The sequence below is a fragment of the Manacus vitellinus genome, unplaced genomic scaffold, assembly GCF_001715985.3.
Source record: "Manacus vitellinus isolate BGI_N305 unplaced genomic scaffold, ASM171598v3 scaffold_5_pilon, whole genome shotgun sequence".
Lineage (NCBI taxonomy): Eukaryota > Metazoa > Chordata > Aves > Passeriformes > Pipridae > Manacus > Manacus vitellinus.
Window position 1 is genome coordinate 38,096,853 of NW_021940682.1, and position 26,906 is coordinate 38,123,758.

The 26,906-nt window shown below is 36.2% G+C and overlaps 1 protein-coding gene across 4 annotated transcripts in view; it reads right to left on the reverse strand.

Moving 5' to 3' along the window:
• PPHLN1 (periphilin 1) overlaps positions 1–26,906 on the reverse strand; it is a 66,081-nt gene that overhangs the window by 8,863 nt on the left and 30,312 nt on the right. For all 4 annotated transcript variants that reach the window (XM_029963601.1, XM_029963602.1, XM_029963599.1 and 1 more), the window contains exons 8-9: positions 24,384–24,503; positions 21,642–21,782 (exon numbers count right to left, since the gene is read on the reverse strand). In XM_029963601.1, coding sequence (XP_029819461.1) covers positions 21,642–21,782; positions 24,384–24,503 — 261 coding nt within the window. The remainder of the gene's footprint in view (positions 1–21,641; positions 21,783–24,383; positions 24,504–26,906) is intronic.

A 26,906-nucleotide genomic window follows, 5' to 3' on the forward strand; every position in this document is an offset into this window, starting at 1 on the left:
TTTAAAATGGCTGGTTTAATAGGTTTAATCAGCTTTCAGAACGTAAGTCCAATATTTTTGGCATCTAAATACTTGACTGGAAGCCCCTCATGTGGAATATATGTCGACACAGCCCTCACTTTAAAAGCAGCATGATTTCGGATCTGGACTCTGCTTCGCCCTCATGGACCAGGACTGGCAATCTGTGGGGGCAACAGGGGAGCACAGCACAGCAGGGACTGGTGCTGGGAGCCACAGTGCCTGGGAGGAGGCCCTTGAGAGAGGCAGTTGAGGCTGGCCCTGGACTCGCCAGGAGCTGGGGCCACAGTGTTTCTGTTCAGCTGGTCTACAGCACCTTGCTTCTAGGTCACAGCATCTCCTGTCTGCGATTTTCCTTTTTCCTTTGACTAAATTAATTTGATAGAGGAAATGCAGTGTAAAACAATGCCACTACAAGGCTTCCCCTTCATTTAAAAGTAGAATTCTAGAAAGGAGATGAAAAGAGTTCTGTAAAACTGATGGGCGGGTGTCTATGTCTACAGTAACAAACTCTCTGCTGAGTTTACACATACATTTTAAGGCTGAACACCCTGAAGAGTTGGCTTGGGTCCTGAGACACAATCTTGGTCTTTTCCATGCTCTGTACTACACTGGGAAGAAAACATGCAGGCCAAATTATTTACCTGCGTGAATCGATTACCTCCAGTTTAAGGTCAAGACATCATTTGGATACTCCTTTGCTTCATACCATGCCCCCAATGACACCTCTGCTATTCTGGTGAAGCCATGGGCTTTGAATGGGATGGAGCCCATTGCTGCTCAGGAGAAGCCCATGGCTTCTGCTCTTCTCTGCCCCTCGAGAGCAATCACACCTCCAATCATCCCTGCAGAGAAGCACCACCTGTCCTCAACTCCCTTCTTCTTTTCACCATCCAAACAAAAAATGACCTGTTTTTTTGCATTTGCTCAATGCTTATAAAACAACCTAAAGATGGAACGTGCAGCTTTTGTATGACACTGTTGAGGAGACACAAAGAATAAGAGGGTCTCCTATTATTAAATAATAGGAGAATAGTAATAAATAGTAATAAAATAAAATAGTAAAAAATAGTAATAAAAATAAAAAGCAATAAAAAGGTAAGTCCTCAACAAGTGCAGTACGTGGTTACAGCTCCAGTTACACAAGGACGGATTTGCAGAGCAAGGCTGTATAGTTCAGAACAATCATAGCAAAAAACAACCAAGTTGGTACTACTTAGAAAGCTGTTCATATAAACTATTGAACTGTCTCAGCAATCTTTAAAGTCAAAGGGAACAGGGAAAGCATCACATTCAAAGCAATTAGCACAATGCAAGATTAATATTAAACTGCTGTGACTTGTACTGCCTGGCAATTAAATTTGTATCTGGACAGCTCAGCAACAGAGTTTTCATTTATGAAAACTTATATTTTGCAACTAATTCCCCACTGCTTTAAAGTTAATACACATAAGTTTTCAATAAGAAGCAAAAAATTATTTTAAATATATTGCTAGGAAATCCATGGATTTATTTTAATATTTTTTAATGCTATGGTGGAGGACTTGACACAAATGTTTAAACGAACAAGAACTGGTACACAAAAGAAATGTACATGATGATACACTTCATTTAATGTTACATTTTGGCAAGAGCAACTGTATTATTACTCCTTCAAGAAATGTCTTGCTCAGTCAAGCAGAAGTAGCTCCCATGTGGGAGAGCAAGGACTATTATGTTACATGGTTTTACTGGAGATAATTCTTTGCTAAACCAATCAGACCACATAATAACAGCATTCTAACACCAACTAAAGGCCCTTGGAGACCAGTTTGTGTGTGGCCTAGATTTCATAGGCTTCTTTACAACAGATGTACTGGATGAGGGTAGTGTTACTTCATATATTAACTTGTGTGTTCCTTAGGTAAAGCAGCAGTACGAGTTTAAATTCTGCCTCTTACATATTCTTGCTATAGAAAGTGTGTGCCTTCTGTAAGCAGATCATAAATCTGAATTCAAATAATCCATAGCAATTACAGTTCATCAGTTTCTAAACCTCACTAGGAGTACTGATAATCTCTTGAAGATATATCAATGACATCTTTTCAGCTTATGTATAAGAATACCCAGCTATATGTTTAAGAATGCCTAGATACAAACAACTGAGCAGCCAAGTCCAAAAATTGTCTGAAAGAGCAACTATTTATGTATCTAATTATTTCTCTTTGTTCTATAATGATCTTCAAGTCTAGAAACTGTGTTTTCATAGGAACATGAATGAAAACAAATTCCTAATACTCTCCTCTGACTGATGCTAAAAAACTCCCATTACTTGAAATGCACCAGTTCTGGATTAAACAGGAAATAATCAGCTTTATGCCAAAGGAAGGACCTCGCCCTGCAACTTTTTATTTATAAAATACTGAATTGATGGAAAGCTATTTCCTAAATCTGCTCCATGGTAAACTTATTGCTCCATCCAAAACAGGAAGGGTGAAGTTTATCTGCAGAAGACTCTACATTAATTCTCTTGTTAAAAATGCTTTAATAGCTTTCAGTTATGTCCGCTGACCATAAAGGAACACAGTATTCATTTAAGCTTCATCAGAATGGGCTGCATATTAACAGCAACAATAAAATGACAAACCAGTCTTTCTTGTCATAAAAACACACAAATATTTTGTATGAAATGTACAGTAGTTCAAAATCCACACCGATCGGCTGTGTTGCGGTCAAGATCAACAATGATGCACTTGATTTTATCAAAAAGCGACTTGTGGTGATTTAGTTTTCCCTCAACAAAAGTTGTCACACTTTCAATTTCAACAAATATTCTCAGCTACAAATATTCTCAGACTCAATACTGTGTTATGAGGGCTCATTTTCATTAATGAGCAAGACAGAATTTTATCCTGAGGTGTGGATCACCTGTATTTTCTCCAACTGCAAAATGAAAATAAGCAGCAATAGAAAAAAAAACAACCAAAAAACCCCTTTTTCCAATTAAAAGCAACTCCAAGTAGTTAGTTGCACAATTAACTGACAGCAGCATTGCTAATATAACTTCAAAGCTGGTGGATCCATGAGTTTAAGAACTAGTCCTCATATTAGAAGACTTCCTCACCATCACTATAAAAAGAGCAACTTATTTTTTTTTCTTCTTTAATGGTTAAAAAAATGCTAAAACAGGTTTGAAATTGCATGCCAAAGGGTAGGTTTTTTCATCACGTATGCAGCATAAAGAAAACACTACACAAAATAAGTAAACTACTGTATGTAATGGACAGCTTTTCAGAAAGGAAAAGCAACAGCTGCAAGAAGAAAAACAATTACTTCGATTACCCACATTTTATTGCTTAGTTTATGTTAAACCTTACTGCTTCTGAAAGTTTAGAATTACTTCACACATTATATTAGCCTCACAAATCGATTTTATTAGTGCCTCAATAATGGATCAAATTTTTTTCATGTCCAAGTCATTGTGCTGTCTCTACCCTTGAAACAGGCTCTCTCGTCATTTACTTTAAGTACTCATTTCAAATCTAAAATCAAATAAAGGAAAATGACAATTAAGACCATGTTTTTGAAGACTTCTGTAATCTTTCCTTAGCTTGTGGACGGATATCTTTTTCCACATGCAGCCGTGGCAGCTGAAAAGATTCTTCCCCCTTCCCAGTTATCAGTATTCCTATGCCAGAAACCATCACCCCACTTGTTTGTGTGAGCCAGTAGGATACAGGACTAAAATGAATTTTTAGGCAAAACCAGCCTCATTAGGTCACATGATAGCACATTGGTTGGGGTGTGGAGAGGAATCACCTATCCTGGGTGAGAAGGTGACAAGCATCTGTGAGTGACATCTAAAGAGGACATTTATCTATAGCTTTACAGTAATGTTTACAGTCTCCTTGAGCTCATCTGGAACTACTCACAGAACTTCCACATAACCCAGGAAGACAAAGCATACAGGATCTCTGTTTAAATGTTTGCATATCTTAGTAGTATCTTCGGTCAAATACAAAACATACACAGAAACAGAACATACAGCTAGAACAATGGCTGGGGTGGGAGCAGGTCAGAAAAGCTTTATGATGAAGCCTCATTTCTTATTGCAAATATATGCATTCTTTCTGTGTTTTTAGTATTCAACACCCAAATCATCTCTCCTTTTGAATCTGTTCCCACAATTCTAGCTATTTCCACTTCAATTTAGAAGCAGGAATTCAATCCAAAAATTGGTAAAAACAGAAAGCATGTCTCTCCCCGAAGAGAAAGCCACAATGAGTAGAGACTGTCTTTTATGGTTAGTAAATCATATGTCTTAGGGCAGCGATTACCAACTGTGGTTCCAAGGGAACGTAGTACGAGTTCTGCATTTACTGAGTGGATATACCACTGACTGTATCCCACAGTACTTAGAATTAATTATTTGATAAGTTTGGGTTACAGTTCATAAGTAACACTGAAGAATCACAGAGATTAGTTGGTTCAAAAGAGCTCGGGAACCACTGGTTTTTTTCATTGTGAATTATTTTTCCATGTGAAAAACAAGCCTATTTGTATTTAAAAACATCATCTCAGAACACTAGCTTTCTGCATTCTATTTACAAGCCTTCTTATTGAGATAGTTAAGCAACACTGCAGCATTTCAGCACAAGAACTGTTACCTATCAAACTCATTAAAGGAATGTCTGCCCTGTTCAATCCAGTGTCACTGTACATTTTCCAGAAGTTGTCTGATGGGGTGAACTGACAGAGGATATATTGGGAACAAACTTGGCAAGATATGTGAACACACTCAGGACTTTTTGAAGTGTTTGCTTGTCTCCAGATTCTGGCATCCACTGAAAAGCTTTGATTCTTTTCAAGCCTGGCTTCAGTCAGTCCTTATAAGAAGTTTTATGACCATAAGAAGAAAACCAGGATCATCAAATACTGTTCTGTGTTGGGTTTTTTCCTAAGACAGTTTTACAGAGCTTTAGGTCCGTATTCTTCAGATAGCTTACAGCAGCTTTCTGTGATCTGTGACACCTATAAATTGTGGTAACAGCATGATGCAACAAATCCACTAAATCAAAGAATAACAGAGATATTTCTAGTACTCAAAATCACAGAATCATTAAGGTTGATCTCTAATACCTCTAAGACTGAGTCCAACTGTAAACATAACACTGCCAAGTCCACCACTAAACCATGTCCCTAAGTGCCACATCTACACATCTTTTGAATACCATCATAGATAGTGACTCCACCACTACGCTGGGCAGTCTGTTCCAATGTTTGACAACTGTTTCAGTGAAGAAACTTTTCCTAATAGCAAATCCAAACCTCCCCTGGTGCAACTTGAGGCCACTGCCTCTTGTCCTGTCACTTGTTACCTGGAAGAAAAGGTTGACACCCCCACCTTGCTACAACTTCCTGTCAGATAGTTGTAGAGAGTGATGAAGTCCCCCTGAGCCTCCTTTTCTCCAGGCTAAACATCCCCAGCTCCCTCAGCCGCTCCTCATAGGACTTGTGCTCCAGACCCTTCCCCAGTTCCATTGCCTTTCACTGGACACACTATAGCACCTCAATGTCTTTCTTGCAGTGAGAGACCCAGAACTGAACACAGGATTTGAGGTGCGGTCTCACCAGTGCCCTGGGCCGGCTGGCCACACTATTTCTTATACAAGGATACTAGCAGTCTGGACTCAGTCCTCTTGGATATGAAATATTTAACTGTAAAACAGGGAGGCTCATTATGGTGCCAGTATTTGTTTACTAGTAACAACAGTAAAGTATCATGTGAATTAACAAGTCAATGAAAAAAAAAAATATAGCTAGAACAAATCAGCGGCTGCCCTGAAACTGTCCACTTCCTGCAGGTTAAAGATTTGATGAATATCATCAGCAGAATTGACCAATTCTGAGATTCAATTCAGAGATACAGCAAATTCTGCCTCTGGCCAAAATTCCAACATATAGAACTTCACTTTGGCAAATCACACAGACAACTGAAGCTATGGGGGAGTTGACCCTTTAACTAAACACTTCATAAAATTTCAAATTACCACCACCTTGTCAATGATTTGAAGACATCATCAAATAACTAGAAAATCTGCTAATACCTGCAAACATACTCTTCCGTTTTAATCTTACCTTTAGAGATACAAATTATATAGTTTGAATAGTCTAAAATAACTCACTTTACAGCAAACACCAAACCAAGTAATTTCACATCAAACAGCCAAAATCCAGGGAAAGAGTACGGTAATAAGGAGGCAATACAAAAGAAGATCTGAACTATAATGAAGCTGGAAACCACAAAAATATAAATTAAAGTATTTATTGAATAGAATGTACTGTTACAACATAAATAAACTTTTTATGCTGCATCTCTAGGCAGAATAATAGCTGCTGCTCATAAAGTCTACTGATGCTGGATTGATACAGTGTGTTTTGGATAAGAACAGCATGGAAAGAGAGCAGTGAAGTCTCTTTTGATAAGCAGAACTAAACAGTTTACTGCCTAAGATAAAAACAGGCTGCCAAAGGTCAAGCACTTTAATGCAACAGCCAAAAGAAACAATACCATACCATTTACCTTTTAACCTTACTTCATACAAGATTACCATGTGCTCTCAAAGATACAGAGTAGATGGGTTATTCGCACAAACATGTCCTGAAAAATAAGGCATTCCTCCCTTCATGCAGCCTTACAGAACTTTTTGGGGGAAAAAACCAAACAAACCCTCAACACTAAAACCAGTTTGTGCTTATAAAGATCTGGCTGAACTACACTGTCTAGAATCAAAACTAAATCAGGAAAAAATATTTAATTATTTAGAACAGAGCAAGCCAAATTAAATAAAAAACCACAATGAAAATGAATGACATTTTCTTATTTAAATTGAAAATTTAATTTTAATTTAAATGGGTTTTCTGTTCTTTAAAATCTCATAAAGGTATAAATATTGCAAACTTCCTACTTTCAAATCAGCAGGTAAGGGATTTTTCTATTTCAAGGATCAGCATCCACAAAGAATTCATTTATATAGTAAACAAAGGATTTTTTCATTTATTTATATATTTATTTAAGAGTACCATGGACTGTGTAGAATAATAACACTAACTGTTTTAAAAAAATGAAAAGTTGCCTTCTCTAGGGTAAGTCAGTAGCACACACTCTTAATGAAGAGAACACAACTAACACTTCCCGTTTGTTGGCTGCAATGCACCAAAATCCGATCCTAAAATTATTGCTTAGTTGTAACATAATCCATTGACTCACTTCATATTACCTCAACTTAATAATAATCTCTTTTTCATTTGTTCACATCTTCTCTTTGTTCTCCTTAGACCTCCACCACTCAGCAAACTACACTGTGGACAAAGCCAAATCACTCTTCCTGCCCAAGACCCTGCAGTTGGCAAATACATATGTGACAAAGGAACCTCTACTATCTCTGACAACCTGCACTTCTGCCACAATTTTATCCGAGTCCTTCCCATTCCCTTGGCAAGTCTTCACTGAAGCTCTCATACAACCTAACACTCTGAAAAATCAAAAATTCATTGAAAAGCATTTCACGTCAATTGAATTATCTGAGCATCTTTATATTACTTTGTGATATATGCATTTATATTTCATGCATTTCTGCCAAACAGGAAAACATAAACAAAAGGTATGTTCCTTAGTTACATGGAAACATCCATGAAAACACTGTCCACTGTATATATTATATACATATGCACACATGTTTTTTCAGAGCTTAAATATAATATATAATACAGCAGCTTTAAGGAAGTATTCATACTTAGGTAACATGCTAAGTGACCTTGCCTCTTTTAAAATCTTAGTTGATCCACAACAGACAAAAACAAGCTCAGCACTTTATCCCTAAGAGACCTCTGCATATCTTAATATAACTCTTCAGCAATATGCACATATGTTTTTTCAAGAATACTTAATACAACCTTAACAGTAGATGGGATACTTTTCTTTGGGATCACTGCTGGTTGCTTACTGTGACACAAGTAACACCTACACACATTAAAAGGCTCCAGAGCCAACTCATTATAATGATACATGCTTTTCTCAGTAGCAAAAAGCCCATCCTGCTTAAAATAGGAACACTCCTAAACCACAGTTTTCTTGGTGACTTATCTGGGTCATGGGAGACCATATAATTACTTGCTTATCTCTGCTTCTGATTTTAGCAAAAACATAGTTGCAAGAAAACCTCCTTCCATATCAACATAAGAAAAAGGAAAATTGTACAGTGAGCTGTAGTTATGCTTATGAGTAAATTTGACAAAAACTATGAAAAGCATTAAAAAAAAAAATAAGGGCATTTTTGAGTTATGGTTAGACCTACACTAGGGTAAAAAGATTAATAACTTCATTAAAAACTCATTTTTACATTAAGAAATTTTTTTTTCTAGTTGATGACAAATACAGTAAACTGAACCAAAAGCACTGACTGACATGTTCATCAAATTTTTTAGTAGGCAATTTCAGGTACTCGATGAAGGAACGTTGCATTTCCTGCCTTACAATTGTAGCTTCCTGCAGACACCTCAAGGGCATCCAGAAGGGAAGACACCATGCTGGAAGCACCTGACTGCTCCCCACTTGTTTCTGGCACCAGAAATAGCAGCAAGTTTTCTTGCATGATGTGGCGTCTCCACCCTCCAGCCAGGGAGTAAACTCCACTGCATTTGCCCATGAGCTTTAGAGCTAATTCCCATCTTAAGAATTAATTCCCATCTCCACCCATGTTCCCCATCTCATTCTTTTCCCCACCCTCTTGGCTGCAGTTCCTGATCTTGGCACAAATATTTTTTTTTTTTTTCAACTGCAAGTCCAGTCCCACCCTGGTTCATTGCTTCCCACACTGTTACTAACCCTACCTCTCCTGTCACCACAAATCCTTTCATCCCTTCCAGATTTCCTCCACCTTCCAATTCAGAGGTCACCTCATTCCTCAGTTAGACATAGTTCTACACTGCCTCTTCCACAGAAACTCTTGTATCCTTTTGTCCCTGCCTTCCCAAGGACATATCCAGTCCTCCTCTCTTCCTTATGTTATGGTCCACCTCTTGGCATATAAAAGAACTTGGACAGGAAGATTCCTAACTTGACACTTGCCTTCAGTTGTGTGAAAAAACAAAATTTTTTTGTTGGGTGTGGAGGGGCCCACCAGTGTCACTGCCAAGAACTGGTGAAGGTACAGTCTCCATCCCCTTTGCTGGGAGAGCTACAGGCGAGACTGCACCCCCAACAGAAGTCATCTAATCACACGTTTCAAGGAGGCTCCGTCTAGTTCACAGGTCCCCCCAAACGAACAGAGACATCCTTATCTTAAACTGTAACAGAGTCCTTGTCACAACTACCCTGTTCAGGGGCACGTAACAGACACATGCAAAAGAGCTTCCAGCTTTACTTTACAGCAAGCTATGCCTTGGTGTGGGAACACTTCTCTATAATTGCACACTTACAGTTCTTCATTGCATTAGCTGAGAGACAATAAATAAAACAAAAATCTCTTGGTATTCATTTTCCTAAAGTGAAAATACTTTAAAGAACTGCGAGCGATTAGAGTTTGAATTAAAAAAGATCATTTAGTTTACAAAACCAAGCTATCTGACTACCAAAAATACTGGTTTATTGTGACTGCTCTTTCTGCTCAAAATCTACTCAAAAACTTAAAGGCTGGAGCCAACAGGTACCAGTTTGGTTCACAACTAAATCAAAGTTTGGCTCCAACAGGCCACGTGGAAGAGGCTGTTATGAGGGTGTCTAGTGATGCACTAATACTTCCAAGTGAGTTAATTCTCGAAAATACGCAGAACCAATGCTATCAAAGTTAGAAGATAGTGAGATGTCTTGAAGTGAGTTCTCATTATGGCAGCTTTAGATAGAAATTGAACAGAAATATTTTTCAAAGTTTTATCTTCCCTGAAAAAATAAACAGCTACTCTGCAAATACCACCAAAGACTACAGCTTTCTATAGATTTCTGCCTGATGATTAAATAACTAAGCAGTGTCTAAGTGTGTCTGAACAGTACCTTCAAGATAGTGAATGTTCAGAGATGGTAGTGGCTCGACATACAACACAGCGAGGGTACTCCCTTGTAGCAGCAGGCACATTTAAGGAGCTACACTGTGAATAAGAGAACTGGGTAAAGGAGTATCTATAAACTTCTCATTCTTTTTCTTGACCTGATTCATGGTCAGGCCCACAAAGACTACTGTGCCAGCACAGGGAACAGTAGAGGGACATAATTTCTTAAGCTATGGTAGCACCAAACTCTTTGTAATGTGCAGTTGAAGTCTGCAGTGGTAAAAGTTGGGTTTTGGTTGTTTTTTTGTTTGTTTGTTTTTAAACAGCAGCACTTGCTTAAGGAGACTTTCGGGTGTCTAATGAGATGCAATCATAACATGGTCTCCACTGGAATGCATGCAGTTTCTGTCACTGCCTATTTTCATAAAGCTTGTAACAATTAATCATTTTGGTTTATGCCTAAATTGAATTTAGTTGAAATCTGACAATAGAGTCGAAAGATACAGAGCATAGATACTCTGCAACTGCATAAGCTAGTTTCTCCAGAAAGCCAAGTTTTAAGAAGAAACATAATAAAAGGGGAAAATTTCCAGTTGAAGCTTGTGTTAGCATATCCTAACCTACTTATGATTTTCTGTTTAAAGATGCTTATGTGGAGATTTTTTTTTTAGGTAGCACATGACCAAAAAGGTTGATATATAAATTATCTACTATACTGAGGTGGTGAACTGCTTGTGAGGTATAATTATGGTCAAGCAAGCAGACACAGAACCCACATAAGTACAACATTTCATGTTGTAATGAAACTAAGTATTTAAGGTATCTGCAGTCAGGAGAAGGGGAAAGACTGCTACCAAGCGAATTAAACACTGGAGAAACAGTATCAAAAACATGTATCAAAGGTCATTAGCGTCATTGAGAGCAATACTTGAAGTTCAGTAGTTTAAAAAATTCATGTATGAACAATCCTTCTAAAGAAGCATGAAAAGCTAAAGAACCATGAACAACATGACCCACTCGATTGGTCAGTATTCACCTTCTGGGTTTATTTCAAGTCAGGCTGACTCTCTTAGCCTTTGCAAGTCAAAGTAGCAAGGAAAACTGGCACACTGTAACCTTTCTCCTGTGTGGAGTCTCGGCCCTTGTTTTTCTGCCATGTTTTGTGAAGCGTGCCCTTGTGATATCCATACTAATGTACGTCCAGACAATCATTGAGGACTCAAAAGTTGCAACATCAATGCAAACAAGAGTCAAACAAAACAGGAAAAGTGATCCTTGTGGGTCAGCAATAAATGATGATGTGCATTAGTCATTTATACCCCAAGATAAAAATCTAATGTTTTCACAGTCTTAACTTACAGAAGAAGCCCATGCATAAACAACTTATGCTACAATAGATTTTTTCCCCATATCATTTAGTAAAGTTCCCAATTCTGATGCCTTTTGAAACTATAAGATTACCCTGTATTTATTTCAAGGTCAGAGAAAATTAATACTTTGTATGCCAAGGTTTTAAGATAAAAATTAATATTATTAAATATTAAATGAACTAAATAAATATTAAATGTACTCAAAATAATTTGAACAAAAAACTATGTAACAGTCTTCTGTAAATTGTAGCTACTTTTAAATAATCCACTAATATTCACAGAAAAGAACAAGCTATTGCAAAAGGGTGTAGTCTATCCATCTTTAGAACATACTGAGTTTAACCTGCTCAGTGAAACAACTGCCAAAAGGAAGAAGACATCAGGCAGTGAGATATAACATATAAATTTAAGAATCAGGTGACAAATACAACCTGTCACCCAAGTGTCTTTGGTCACAGATGATCCTATACTTACACATGCATCAGTGTTGTATATAAATCAGATTACAAATGGATCACAGGATTAAACTATATTCACCAGGAAAACTCTCATCTACAAACCAAGTTTCTGTTATATAAAGATAAGCACCACAGTCTGTAAAAGACACAAAAATCCATCGAACTGTAGATTCACACTTCTGCAAATTTTCCCTCCTTACAGGTAGAGTGACACTACTCTGCTGCTGTCTACTTCAACCTCCTGAGGCCTGAAAGCTCTTGTCAGTGCAGGAGAAATGGAAACCAGTTTCCATGCCAGACATCAAGTCCTTCCTGTCACCACATTTCATTTACCACTTACAGTGCTTTTTGCATGTTCGCTCAATTACCGCATTCCCATCATCACATGGTTTTACGAAACCTTTCCTTTATGACACTGTCCTCCGTTTGCTCTACAGACATCTTATTTTAAGCACCACTTGGACTCTTGTTTCCTCTCTAAGTCTTTCAGAAGATCAATGCTCAGACTGTATTGGGAATACTGATAGAGATGATGTGAGTGGGGAGGGGGGAGGTACAGACATTAGACAGTAGTTCTTTGAGCTTAGGCTATTTCTAAGGGAATTTAGATCTCTGGATCTAATTACTAGGTTTATGGGAGTGATCCTATTCTCATTCTGTTTCAATCCAGGAAGCAGCAGGTTTCCCTAGTAACAATGCTGAAGAGACATTATGTTATAAGAACAAAAAATACTTAAAACTTTGATCATCAGTGCCTTGAGTCAACTAAAAGAGAATTTGATCTTTAATCCTTAAAACAGTCCAAAAATAAAATCAAACACCACTGCTAACCTACTTCTTAAGTCCACCAATGCCCTTCTGCTAAAGAAAGAATAAACTGGAGACAAAATTGAAGAGGAGGCTTTCTCTATCCTCTGAATTAAATCCAAGTTATCAAAAGCAACAACAACAAAACTCCACCGACACCACCAAAACCCCCAAAAACCCAACAAAACCCCAAACAAAAAAAACCCAACCCCTCCCAACAAAAAACGCAATACACCACAAAACCAACACTCACTCCTACAGAAATTACTGCCTTTATCAAGGCTCAGACTATTCATCATTTCTGGTTTCATCCTTCAGCATTCTCAGGAGGTTCGCCAATGTCAGTTCAGCTTATCCTTCCAAGCATCTCAACTTCTGACAGTTTTCTCAGTAAGCAATTTCTCATAATTAGTTCCTAATTATATAACAAGGCCCACACATTTTTAGTGAGTTTCTTCTCTTTCTAACACCTTTTTGCACTCATCATCTCCTAAAACTAATCTTTTTTCTTTCCAGCCTACTCAGTATTATAGTTTCCAAGTCTTCTTTCATCCTGTCTTTATGTTCTTCTGGTTTCTCACGACAGAACCAGAAATCTTAAATGAAGCAATCACTGCTAGCTGTTGATTGAAAAAATGCTATTTAATACATATCTCCTTAAACTTTCACTTTACCTGACCAAGAAGTGGATCTTGTCTTTCAGATTTGAACAACCTTCTTTCAAATTTTCTTTGGTTTCAACCTAGTTCAGCAATTTTATCAAGTACCTAACTACTAACCCTCTCTCATTTAAGTCTTACAGAGATTTGCCACCACATTGTAACACCTGTAAACAATCCCCCTTACGACTGTGTGTAAGCAAACAGTTGTGAGATCTTGCAATCTGCAGTACTGCATGATCACATAATGAAGTGCCTCTACATCAAAAACTCTACATCTGTCAATGGGTTCAGCATTCACCAACTCCAAAATAATGTGATCAGCACAGGCCTAAAACTGTTTACACTAAAAAACATAAGATCTTCAATAGATAGTTAGTGATAGAAAGCTAAAGGTGAATTATATCTAATTCCAACCTCTCTAAGAAATACCCTACTGTTACTGCATAAATGCATACATTTCTGGTACTAAGTTCTCTTAAAAGTATTTCCCTGAGAGTGTTGCATATTAAATAACACTTTCTATCAGTTTTCCAATGAAAAAAGCTGCTGGCAAAAAGCTGAAATGTGGTAATATATTTCCTTATTAAACCATACCTTCAGGTGCTGAAGTAAAATGAATGAGTTGCACTGATTTTGCATATGCAGCAGTTTGTAATTAAGAACACAGCAGTGCATACCAAATAACCCATTAATGTCCATGGAAAAGGAATAGAACACAGCTGAAAAACCGTAAAGTGAAGGACTACAACTTCTAAATTATTGTGACCCAAACACAAGAAAAGGAAAGTAGCTAAAATTTTCACATCCTTTTACAAGTATTCTGCTTTAAATAAAAATATTTGTAAGAAGAATAAAAGATACTATGAAGATAGTGACCAAAACCTTTTATGTGCTTCATCTTGCAGTTTCATAAACATGAAAACACAAATTGCTAACAAACAGCTCATATTTATAACACTGAAAGATCCCAACACAAAAAAAAAAGAATTAAGGCAAGTGTGAACTACAGAGATCAAATAAACTCAGCAATGTAACCGATTTGATTTTGCAATGATAAAAAGGAAGTCTAGAGTAAATAGTAAAAGGTTGTAGAAAAATCAGCAAGTCAGAATTATTACCAAAGAAAAAGTGTCTAAGAATGTGTAAAAAGAAATAAATTATTTGCCTTTTATATATAAAGAGAGGGATACTGATACAAGGAAACTAATAAACCACAAAAGGATGAAACAAGATCATAGGGAGATGACATAATTAAGTAAAGGGATTGTCATCAATTTTTCTGAGAAGCCTAAGGCAAAATACCAGAACCTGAGACAAATGTTTTCTTGATTATGAAAAAATAAATTAACTCTCTTAATTACAACTTACATTTAAATAAAATAAACATAAGCTCAGAGGAGGCATGATACATACTATGCTACCAACCAAATTAGACTGATGATGATGATTCCATCATTAAGGCCTTGCCACTGTGTATTAAGTACACAAGGTTTGAAGGACAACAGAAAAGCTAGGAGGGAATGAAAATCTACAGCCTCCCCATCTTTTACTCTCATTTCGCCTGTTACTCTTGTCTGGTTTATTCCTGTCAGAAACAAAGCATGCCTGACCTCATCCACAATCAGAAATAATCCTTTAATGTGTTTTTTAGCCACTGTTCCAGTTCTTTCAGCTTCACTTAACTCACCTAGTTCTTAACTTATATTTTAATTAGGGGATTTTTTTCTAACCTAGATAATTTTGCCTGAAATGAGCAGCAGCACAAGCAGACCAACAAGCTAATCTGAGGAAACAGTAACCTGTTTCCCTGGCTCAGCTAAAGTCAAAAGAAAAGGTGCACCCAAGGCCAGCTTCAAAAGCCTCTTTAATTTTTTCCTGGACTCCAATTACTCCAATTAGTAATTTATTTATTTTACTACAACTGCTAAAACTTAGGTGCTTAATCTATCATATCCAAGCCTTACAAAACTTCTCTGATATATTTACCATTAACTTATTCCTAGCCAAGATGCAGGCGCTACTTCATATTTACACCCTCTTTCACCTTTACACTGTTTGAAGCAAAACAAAACTAGCAATGGACACTGGGGGGGTTGGGGGCAGAGAGGAAGGCATACAGTATACTCCCATACATTACAGAAATTGTAACTATTTTATTACAAAAGAAATTACTGTAATAATGTTTTTATGTTCTGACATTAGAACCAAAGCTTTTTTAACTAAGTCCTTGCAACGTGAAGTATTGCTTTGTGACAGGTCAGTCTTCGCTCAGAGCAGCACCCCAAGAGAACAGTCCCATTAATTGTGTTAAATACACACAAAGACAATTCAGCTATTGCTATATAGGTTTTACCAGAACAAGAAATATGACAGAGAAGGAGAACAAGAAACAGTTCTTCTGAAACTACACACACTATAATTGCTAAAACCTGTTTTTCTTACTTAACTGTAACTTCTAGGCCAGAGATTTAAGCAATTTATTTAAAAAAAAAGGAGTTAGCAGATCTGGAAACAGAATATGGGCAGCCTGTGGACCCAGTCACACACCTACTTTTCCTTCTTTCTATGCATTGTAGCTATGAAGTTTCAAATGCAAGCTTTAGAAAAACCTCTTATTTTCACCATCTTCCAGCAAGAAGGCTGTTAACGAGCAATATTCATTTAGAAATTCAAGTAAAGAAGCAATTAATCCAAATGTTTTGAACATTTTAAAATATTATTCTGCTGCATATTTAAAGACATTGGTGAACTGGAAGCATACAGTCTGACAGTAATTCCCTTAACAGAAAAAAGCATTCATGAATGTATTAATTCCTGTGCTTCCTTGTTAGATGCCAGAACTCTGTGATAACAGCCAAATTGAAGCTCTGAGTGTCAAATCTCATTCAGAGACTAAGAGGTTTGATTTTTGCCAAAATCAAGGAAGGTACTTGGTAAAATTGTCATTTGGTAATATCTGTCTTCAGAAAATAATACTTTTCCAAAGGTAACCGATGTCATTCGCATACACAATGTGTAAGAAACTGGACACATAATAATGGACTAATTAACACAGTATTGCAGACTTGATGTCTAGACAAGATAAGACATTTTAAGAATCCCTGCTACTCCTGCTCATAAAGGAAGAACAAAGAGATAGCCTTTTGTGTAACACTGATGCTGAATAGCTCCAATTGTGAGTTTAACACCAGGGAGGTATTTGTCATCACTTCCAAAAAAATACCACACTTCAGCACATTACATACTGAAAGCATAAGCTGATCCTTAACTATATAAAAACAGAAACTAAACAACTCCAAAACAACACTTTAATGCATACTGCATGTTATTAAATGTAAAAGTATTTTAAAAGTGCATGAAATGGTTACATTAGCAAACTATAGGCATTCATTGATCTTGACATGACAATGAAAGCTTTTCTGCTACACTGTTTTCAAGTACTCAGACCAATCTTTTAAGCATCTCTTTAAGGGGTTCTACCTCACTATGCTCAGACAAATACTCAGACAACATGTAACACCTTATTTCAAAATTATAAACGTAGAGCAAAGAGGGAAGGCCATGTTCAAAGGTCTAAGGAAACACCTAGCTTCAAAAAAACCCAAACAGTCAAAAAACACCTCAACTGAGAAAGTTAATTACTTCCCTATTTTATTTTTAAAAAACTCTCCAAAGCCTCCTATTACAAACCAAACATTAAAGAACACATCATAGACCTAGACTCTACTTAATGGAATATATTAAAATATGAGACACATGTTAATGCTGCAGAATTTTCATTCAGTGCAAAGAGGCACAAAGATTGAAAAGACTATGCACTTGGATGGAAGGGAACAGTTTTCCCAGTACCTGCTGTGCAAAAATGACAGGAAAAATTGTGTTCTTTCAACCACAAAGTGGCAGAGCCAGAGGATTCTAGGAAATCAACCCTTCCCTGAGAACAGCTGAGCCCACTCCCAGTACAGCAAGTCCTAAAAACAGGGGAACACAGCAACGAGCTGGGATTCTGCAGTTCAAGAATGGGGACAGGAAGCTGTCAAGAGAAGCAGTGAGCAGAAACTGTGTCCTTGTTGGAAAGAAAGCATGTTCTGGACTGTGATGGCAGCTGAGCTCAAGAGACAGAGCAGTGAAACACTGAAACAGGCTGTCCAGAGAAACAGCAGAGTCTTCTTCATTGGAAATACGTGGGACTCAATTTGACAAAGCCCTGAACAATCTGATCTAAGGCCCTGTTTCAAGAGGAGACTGGCTCAGGTGAGAACCCTTCCAAGCTGGATGTTTCCACAATAGTCACTATGCCTGTTCTTTCAAAGATGAGGTCAGAAATGCCCAGGATCTGCAGTCCCAGTTCAGAAACGTTTTCAAGCACCTGTACATCTCTTCAGCCATGCTCTTCCTTTTCAAGTAATATTGGCACATTTCAAATCAAATATAAACTTCGGAGTTTTTCTAGTTTGAGAATGACATAGATAATTCTTGGCTCTGTTAAAACAGTGTCTGGATTTTTCCAAGCCTTTATCCATGAAACTTCTAGTCTCCTCTCTTTATGTCAGCTTCAGTCAATATTTGCAAAGCAACTGCAGATTCTTAAAAGATAGTCACTATATAGCTAACAGCAACTAGCACTTGGTCTGACACTTCTTCCCCTGTTATCATCAGCACACAAAACTTCATTTTTCTTTAAATGGTATGATTTTACATGAATGCTTGCAATAAGTCCCCCGTCACATAAATAATATACAAATATTTTCTTGATGAGTCGAGTGATCATTTACAATCACATTTCCTTTAAAATTCTGAATCTGGAGGTTCTGTTATTGTAGCTTAGAGGAAAGACAAAGGGAACTTTGCAAAAGAGTGATATGAGCGATACACAAGATACGGAGAAGCACTTATTTAAACAGAACACCTGTATGAATATTTCATTCAATTGCTCAAGGGATTTTTTTTTTGTTTGCTTTTATTAAGAGAAATAACAGACTATATCACAAGCTGCCACCACCACGCCCCAGGGCATCAGGCTGCCTGTTTCTCTGCTGTACAGCAATGAATTTGCTCATTGCGACACTGCATGTTCTGTCAGCACAGTTTTCTGCCTCTGCATTTGCCTGAAACAGTACCATGTAGTAAAAGTACTATGAACAACAGTACTATGAAGTAAACGTATATATCTGGAAAATTTTGCTCTTTTTCCTGGTTGGAGCTTTGGAGACAGGTGGAGAGGACAAAGCAAAGAGGGCTTTATCAGGAGTTTGGAACAGCAAAAATACCTGGCAATCAGGTTAAGAATAAATATGAATGGAAAAGCAAACATCACTAGATCTGGTGCTCCAAGAGAAAGCAGAACAACTTGGGAGACAGAAGTAGAAGAGATCCAATGGGTCAAGCCTTCTAATCAAGCCTCATTTCCTCAAACACTAGCTGGACCCTCACCAATTCTTTGACACATACCCAGTGGCACAAGCCCTGTCTGACCTCATTACTTATTTTAAATACCCTAATAGCTGTCCAGTGTATACTGAAAAACAACTGTTTGGAAATCTTGCTTTGCAGAGGGATTACAGCTTCACCACTTGTGCAGCATAAGTCTTTGCAATAAATAATTTATTTTAGTAATCCTCCCAAAAAATTACATTCCAGAAATAATAACTAAAACTAGTTATTCAGAAACTTTTAAACACCTGAATGAAATTTAACTGAAAAGAAGTCCATGGAGCAAAATTTTTTTCTGCTATTACTTGAGTCTTCAAGACAAATAATCAGAAACAAATAATGAAAAAGCTTTCTTATAAATATATTTTATTATCAGGTCACTCTTTCTAAAGTGTATTATAGCTTACAGTTCACTTTAAAGATTTAAATGTTACATCTGTATAAACAATACAGCATGACTAGCAATAGTATTAAATTTGTATGATAAGGACTAATTTTACTGTGTGAAAAACAGAAACATACTTTCAGTTAAAAAGTAGTAAAATCAGTATAAATTATACTGAGAAATTCATCCAAAGAACCTTTAGTAAGTAGTTCACAACAGCACTGCAAATTTACCTTGCATTCCAGTCTTTGCTCCCTCTCTCATTACTTGTCAAAGGGAGAGAACTCAAGCCACACAGAACTAAATTAAATTTACTTTTGGATGCTAAGAACTCAAAGTCAATAGAATAGCGTATAAGTTTGTACAGAGAGTGCTTCAGTATACAGTAGGAAGCTTCACAGTATTTCATTATGATTCATTATGCTATTAATGATGATTATGAAAATCATTAGGTCTATTACAACAATAAAAAAAATCCAGAAAATTTAATTGCTGAAGCAGAATCTACTTTTAAATATTTATTTGAAAAATATACAGATAATTCTCCAGTCTTGAGTTTCAATGATTAAATAAATATCCTGTCTAACTCTTAACAAATTCACAGTACCTCATTTTATAAGAAAATAAGCATCTCCTTCAGTTAAGATGTATTGAAGGTACTTCTAGCATCATTCTAAAATCTTATTTAAATTCTGCGGAAGCTGACAGCTTCAATATTCAAATCAACAACAGGAGAAACTGGTTCTGCAAAATCCAAATCTTTAATTATTCCTCAGGCTTATCTGAGCCAAGTTCCTAAAAATATTCCATTTCATGGATCATAAACTAGATTTCCTTAGAATTAAGTGCAAACTCTACCAAGCGCAATAGCATTAGATCATACTGAAAACAACCTTAGAGTTTCGTGTCCAGATTTTCATCTATAACCCTGTCTTTAGGACCTAGGGGAATTAAACCAATCCATAGATTCACCAGTATCAGCCTAAATAATCACAACTGCTATTTTTTAAAAAATCTGCTCCTAGTCTTTGTATTTTTTTCAGTTTGTCATTTTTAAATAGCCATAAGTTTATGCATTTGGTAGTAGTTGATTTCGGCCATGTACGAGCCTATGATCTGATGCACACGGATAAACCAACGGCATTGACAGCATACTCTGGTTAACTCCATCCCAGCCAGGCCCAGCACATGTGGAAAGCCATGATCACCAGGAACATGACTATGAAAAATTACTATTAAAAGGGGAAAAAACCCCAAATGCAAAAACAATTGAGTAGAAAGCTAGTTTTCAAGTGTCAATAAAAAGGAACAGTGTTACAGCACAGGAAGTGGGCTCACAGGCAACAGAACAAAGGCCACTAGAATTAAGATGAAAAATGAAGACCTAGAATAAGCTTATCTCAAACAAGACATGAAACCTATTTTCTTGAAGATGTTATTATGAGATAAACATGAGGGGGGAAACTGATTTGTATTTCTATTTTACCCATCCCACGTATACACTGAAAACATTGTAAATTACAGCAAGTTTGAAGAAAGTCACCTCTTTCTCTCACCCAAATGATAAACTTTAAATGCAATTTACAGAGTTGGACATAGTTGCATATACATTAGAAAGATCAACTCAGAAAAATCTCCCAACTCTGCATTTAAAATAAGAAAAAACAGAGACAAACCACTTTCATTTGTTTATGACAAATGAAATTGAAGGTCATTGTAGATAATTTTCTTACTTTGAGGTGACATAATAAAGAATAATACATGAATAAGCTTTCATTGAACTACCTCAAAACTCTGTTACAAGAGTAATAGAAATCTTGTTTTGTATTAAATCAATCCCCAGTACTCAACACAAAAGAGAAAAAAAAATAGATTTTGAATACAGTAACCCTCTCTCATCTGTCTGTAGTCAAAATTTGATGGTTCTTAATACTCAGAGAATGACAAAGGCACTGAGATTCAAAGCTGATTTAAAAAAAACCAAAACAAACACAAAAGCCCAACAGTACTCCCCAATCACAACAACAAAAATAAACCCAGCTAAACAAATACAAACACACAAAACAATAACAGGCAGCTTCTGGTGTTCAATCCCAAACTGCATACATTTCAGTGAAGGAAATTACACTGCAAAATTGATTTTTGATTATTTGATCTCACATAAAGCCTTACTTTTTAATTACATTTGAAATTATTTGTATTATATTTGATTTTAAAACAATTATTCAAAGAAGCAGTCATTATCTTAGCTTGAAAAAAGCAGTTGCTGTATGTAAGTTACAGAAAACTACCGCTAATTTCCACGTGCAGATAAATGTCATGGTTCTTCAGAATGAAATAGTCAGAGATGTTATCATCACATCATCTCCAGAAATCAGATTACATTCATATTACACTCCAAGAAGGAGGAAAAAATAAATCAGGATAATTCTAGCAGAGCAAGCCATTACTGTATTAGTGACAAAATGCCAAAAGGACTCACCTGTTCAATCTCCTTTGTCTTAGTTGCAATTGCTTTTGAGCGACCAAGAAACTGGCCATCCTCATATAATTCCGTACTATCTGTTATATTTGCCTCTGTTTCCCCTGTTTGTTCGACATATAATGGAGCTGAAGATCCAGCCTAAAAAAAACACAAACAATAGATTCAGTTTTGAGAGCAAAATAAAAACCTCAGTGTGAGGAAAAAAAATAAAATCCCAAATGCAGTCATCAAGTCGATATGGAGTTTGCTCATCAAGACTGTTAGTGAAGTATTATTGCTACAATCTTAACAGATACAGAAATAGGGATTTTAAACAGGTAGAAAACATGACATCATAAAAACCTCTGTGGCTCAGTCTTAACAGTGTAAAGGCAATGATTTCAGATAATCTTTACCTGCCCATCCACTGAGAAAAGATTTTTATATGTAATTTTTGTAACACCAGCTAGCAAGAAAAATCCACAATGAAAGTGTGATTAATTTTCTGGGAAAGGATAAAAGTAACAAAATCAAAGGTAAATAGGCATCAACAAAATAAAAATGCTGTCAGAAAGAACTCTTGTAGCATTCAGGACCAAAGGTCTAATATTAAAGGAAAAGTGATACCTACCATATAGTAAAACCAAACGTGTGATTAGAGGATTTCTAACAACATGAAAAATTACACTGAAGTACTGAAATTGTATAAACTTCCCTCTAAAACAGAAATTAAGACAGTATCCCTATACTAAAGAAAACAGAAGTCCAACTCCAAGGAGTTTGTATAGAAGATGCAGTAATTTGCTTTTACAGCATTATTTAAATCTGATATTATGGAACAGATTTGTAGAGTAGTAAAATATTTTTTAAAAAATAGGATTTGAGAATTGAAGAAGATGAATAAAACTACTTTCTTTTATTCAAAAATAAGGTGAAGAATCTTAAGACTTAACCAACATGAAAGAGAAAAGCATTAGATAGAAAAAAAAAAGACAAAAGCTTAAGTGGTCCTGTGAGCACCTGCTCAAACCTTAGTAGCAACAAAAACCATTAAGACTGCATCCAAATCTTGTCACCACAGTAACTATCGAAATGCCTAAGAGTGAGTAAAGGCTACTAAAAAGTTCAGTGCAACACAAAGCTCAACTGTTAAGCACTATGTAAAATAAACTGCATGAAGTTAAAAACTCTTGCAATTCATACATGACAGCCTACTAATCAAGGTGAGAGGTATCCTTTCTTCTAGAACTCAGAATGAGATGCCACACCTCCTTCATTAGCATTCCTATAGCCCACTTTCTTAGTCAATAAATCATCTTAGACTGTGCCATAATCAGCTGCAATTGCTTCATTTGATTCTTTATTTTTAATCTTTTTGCCACTGCAATTTTCTCTGAGGCACAGAGGAAGCTTTAAACAACTCTTCTCCATATGGCCCATTCTTCTTTCCTCCCTTGCATTACCTTCCCCTCATCAAGAACAGGAGTGATACTTCACTGTTACTCTCCTGAACCTCTCAGAAATGTCTATCTGTATGTTCTCCTCCATATGGCATTCATCCCTGGATCAGTTCTTGCTTTTTCCTTACTCTAACACTTCCTCCCTTTTTTTTTTTTTCCCAATTACTTTTTTCAGTTTGTTTATCCAACTAGATCTTCCTGGCCAGTACTGAGGAATTGTTCATGCATTCACCCATTACATCAACAGAAAAGACTTAAAAGTTCAGATAAATATGGATCCAGTGAGTTTATTTCTCTAACACAGCCTTACATTCCACAAGCGTGAAACAGAAGAGGAAATGTGATGCTTCCCAAGATGCTTTCATTTTCCCTCAAATTATTTACAAATAAATAAAAAAATATATATCAAACCCATTAATTGTAAAGTTTAAGACACATGACTTTGTAAAGTAGGTCCTATTTTGTTTTTTAAAGAGTGTCTCTAAAGTTGAAGCCAAGTGAAAGTCAAAGAGCAAATTACCACAGAATTAAAACAGATAATTTAACATTACATGACTTTTGGGTTGTTTTAAATGATACATCTTCTACTAACATAACCGAATCAAAAAAGTACATCCTACCCAAAAGCAGCATAACAAAACAATGACTGAGAAGGGCTATAATCACACTTCAGTATAGCCACTGGTAGAAGACAAGGAGGGGCAAGAACAGATGGGAATAAACTAGCAAATAATTAATATTGATTATTAATGAATAAGGGTTCCAGGGGAAAACAACGCATCTACCCACTGCAGTATCAAGGTGAAAACTTAGTTTTTAATATAGAGGAGGACTACTTTCTGAAAAAGAATACATGACATGGTAGGCTGACATGGCATGAAACTGAACTCAATAAACCAGAGTTTCTCTTCTAAGTCTTATATTTTACACGTACACTCATGTTTTGACTCGGAAGTCCCTTGGTAATTTTAAGGAGTTCAGTAGGCATACAGAGCTACACTGCTACAAGAGTTCCTTGGAGAATCCCCAGGACAGCTGGAGCCTTATTGTGTCAGTTGTAGGTCAACATGAATTCAAATTACACTAACAAAATGTACTCTGGCTTTGTCTATTTTTTCAAAATAAATAAATAAATCCCAAGACTTTAGTCTCCCTCTCACTCCCTTTCAACAAATATTTCACAGCACAAGCAGAAAAATTCAGGAGTAAGTTAAAAAATGTGCTTTTCAGAAGAGTACAGAAAAACAAGAGTCTATCATTGTAACATTTTAAAACAAGTGGATTAATAATCATATCTTACATCATACTCTGTTATTTCAGGTAAATTGCTTTCCTCAGCCTTCTCTGACTTTTCAGCTGCCCACTTGCTTGCAGCTTCTGCAAGTTCCTTTTCTGATAGTCTGTTGCTCTTCTCCAAGGCCTGTACAAACATATTATAGTCAAGATTTAACATGAAATACATTTACAGCAAAACATCTTCAAAATTAAATTAAGGAGTTATTCGGATCCCTAAAACATTTTAAAATAGGAAATAAGAAAGTTGAAATTATTTCATTTTGCTGACAGATTTCTTTAAAGAAAAGCAGGTGGGGAAAGAGCAGATAATAAAGCAATAAAGGAAGAGGAGAAAAAAAATAAATCAATGAAGTTCAGTAGACTGCTAAGAAACCACCACACTTTCAGAATCAGTTTTAGTAAATTCACAGGTCAGAGACAACAGAACAATTATCTGAGACCAGCTGGAAGCTAAAGGAAGTCAGACAAGTGTGGAGTGATGTAATAATTCAATGTGATTTTCAGGCATAAAAGGTTGTAACAAATTTAAATTAAACTATTAAATACTAGGTAGGGTATACAACCTAAGCAAAGTAGGGACAAAAAGTATTTTATACATACTTTAAGTGATCAGTCTGGTTCCATTAAAAGCAATTATTTTTTACTGAGGGTAAAGCTGATCATTTATAACAGAGTCAGTCATGGCTTTATGGCCTTTAATTCTACCTTTTCATACGGAAATTCTTGTATAAATAATATTTAAAAATGGATTTCTCTCTAAGAATACTATTTTACTATCAGAGCAGCAAACAGACAATGACAAATACTAGTTTAGGAATAGCTAGCTTTATAGATCTTGTTACCACTATCGTGGGTACTTAATTTGAATTAAGTGTATGTATAGAAGCATCCACCCAAGAATCTATACCACTCTAGCTTTAAAAATTGCAACACTAAGATGGATATCTAAAGAAAAAAGATACTCCTGAAAAGGCTGTAACAATATCTACTCAATACCTGTTTCATCTCAGCAAACAGGTACACAAAAAACCCCACACAAACAAAAATCCAAATGAAAAAAACAACGCCCCCTCTTATCATTAGTTCATTCTAGGTTACATAAATGGCCAGTGGAAGCAAATACTGTGACCTGTATCAAGACTGTTTTGTCTTCAGATGTTTTGTGTTTACCTCAAGTAAACTATTATCCAAACATGTCTTTGTGCTTTAGTATGGCATAACCACACAATTCACAGAACTCTTCCAGAATTCAGTGTCATAAAGACACCTTTATCTGCATCCAGAAGAGAAGTGTAACACAATGTTCCACCAGGAATCTCTGCTTTCTATAACTGCAAATTACAGAATTACAACCAGCAAAGTCAGGAAGTTCAATATGCAGGGGTATGAACAGGGCTCTTAAAAGCAAGGAATAGGACACAAACATAGAACAGCTGGCCAGCTCACCTTTTCAAACTATACAATTATTCTTACACTAGTCTAACCAAAAACTATCTGCTGCCAAGTTTTTTTTCCCCCAATGTTCCTATTTCCCATAGTATGTCTATTATTTTTACCCCAACTTTTCCCTAGCTGCCAAAAAATCTTGCCCTGTGGTTCTATTATTAATCTCTCCCTTTTCTCAAATATAGCTCTGTCCATTACTAACAAAAAGACCAGTATCTTCATAACCAACAATCAGCTTTGCATGAAATGAAGATAAATAAAATCTCACACGACCTACTATATTTCCACAAGCCATAAAAAGAATCTAATCACTCTAATATCTAGTGGAATACAGACAAAAACCTGTTGGATTTAATCTCACTAAATTTAATTCTATAGGTTGAATGTCGATAAATATGTATTAAATCCCGAGTCAATTTTATGTAATAAAGTAATGGTATTGCCCCAGGTACAACTGAAGGGAAAGAACAGGACATACTTCTCAGTTGAAAATGTCTGCTGCATTGCAGGCTGCAAACATGCAAGAAATGAACAACCTAGTATATCTTGTAAAAAACCCAAACTGCTCCCCCTCCCCACATTCCCTGCCTCAAAACAGAAGTCTCTTTTTTTGGAGTGGGTTTGTTTGGGTTTTCTTTTTACCTCATAGATAACACACAACAGTAAAAACCTGCTGAGAAGATTTCCCTGTCTCCTATATCTGTCTTTTGCTCTAACTACGTTGGACACAGCCTCTGAAGCTTATGGTCCACGCAGCTATTAAAGAAAAACAAAAGATTTCATGCCGTAGTCAATTAAACAGGTGGCTAAGATCTGATAACATCAACACGTATTAATTCACAATCATGATTATGTAAAAGATTAATTATAAGATAGATAAGAATACCTTTTCAGATTTGCAAATAGATACTACAGTGAAAAGAAGTATTATTGGAGAAACATACACCTTTGTAAGTATTTCAAAGTTAAATTATAATTTAGAGCATTGAAAATCATCTCCTTTAATCTCTAATATAAAGTATATAAGTAATTTCTCAAGCCTTAATAGATTGTAAGACTCTGGCTCTAGAGATGTTCGTGT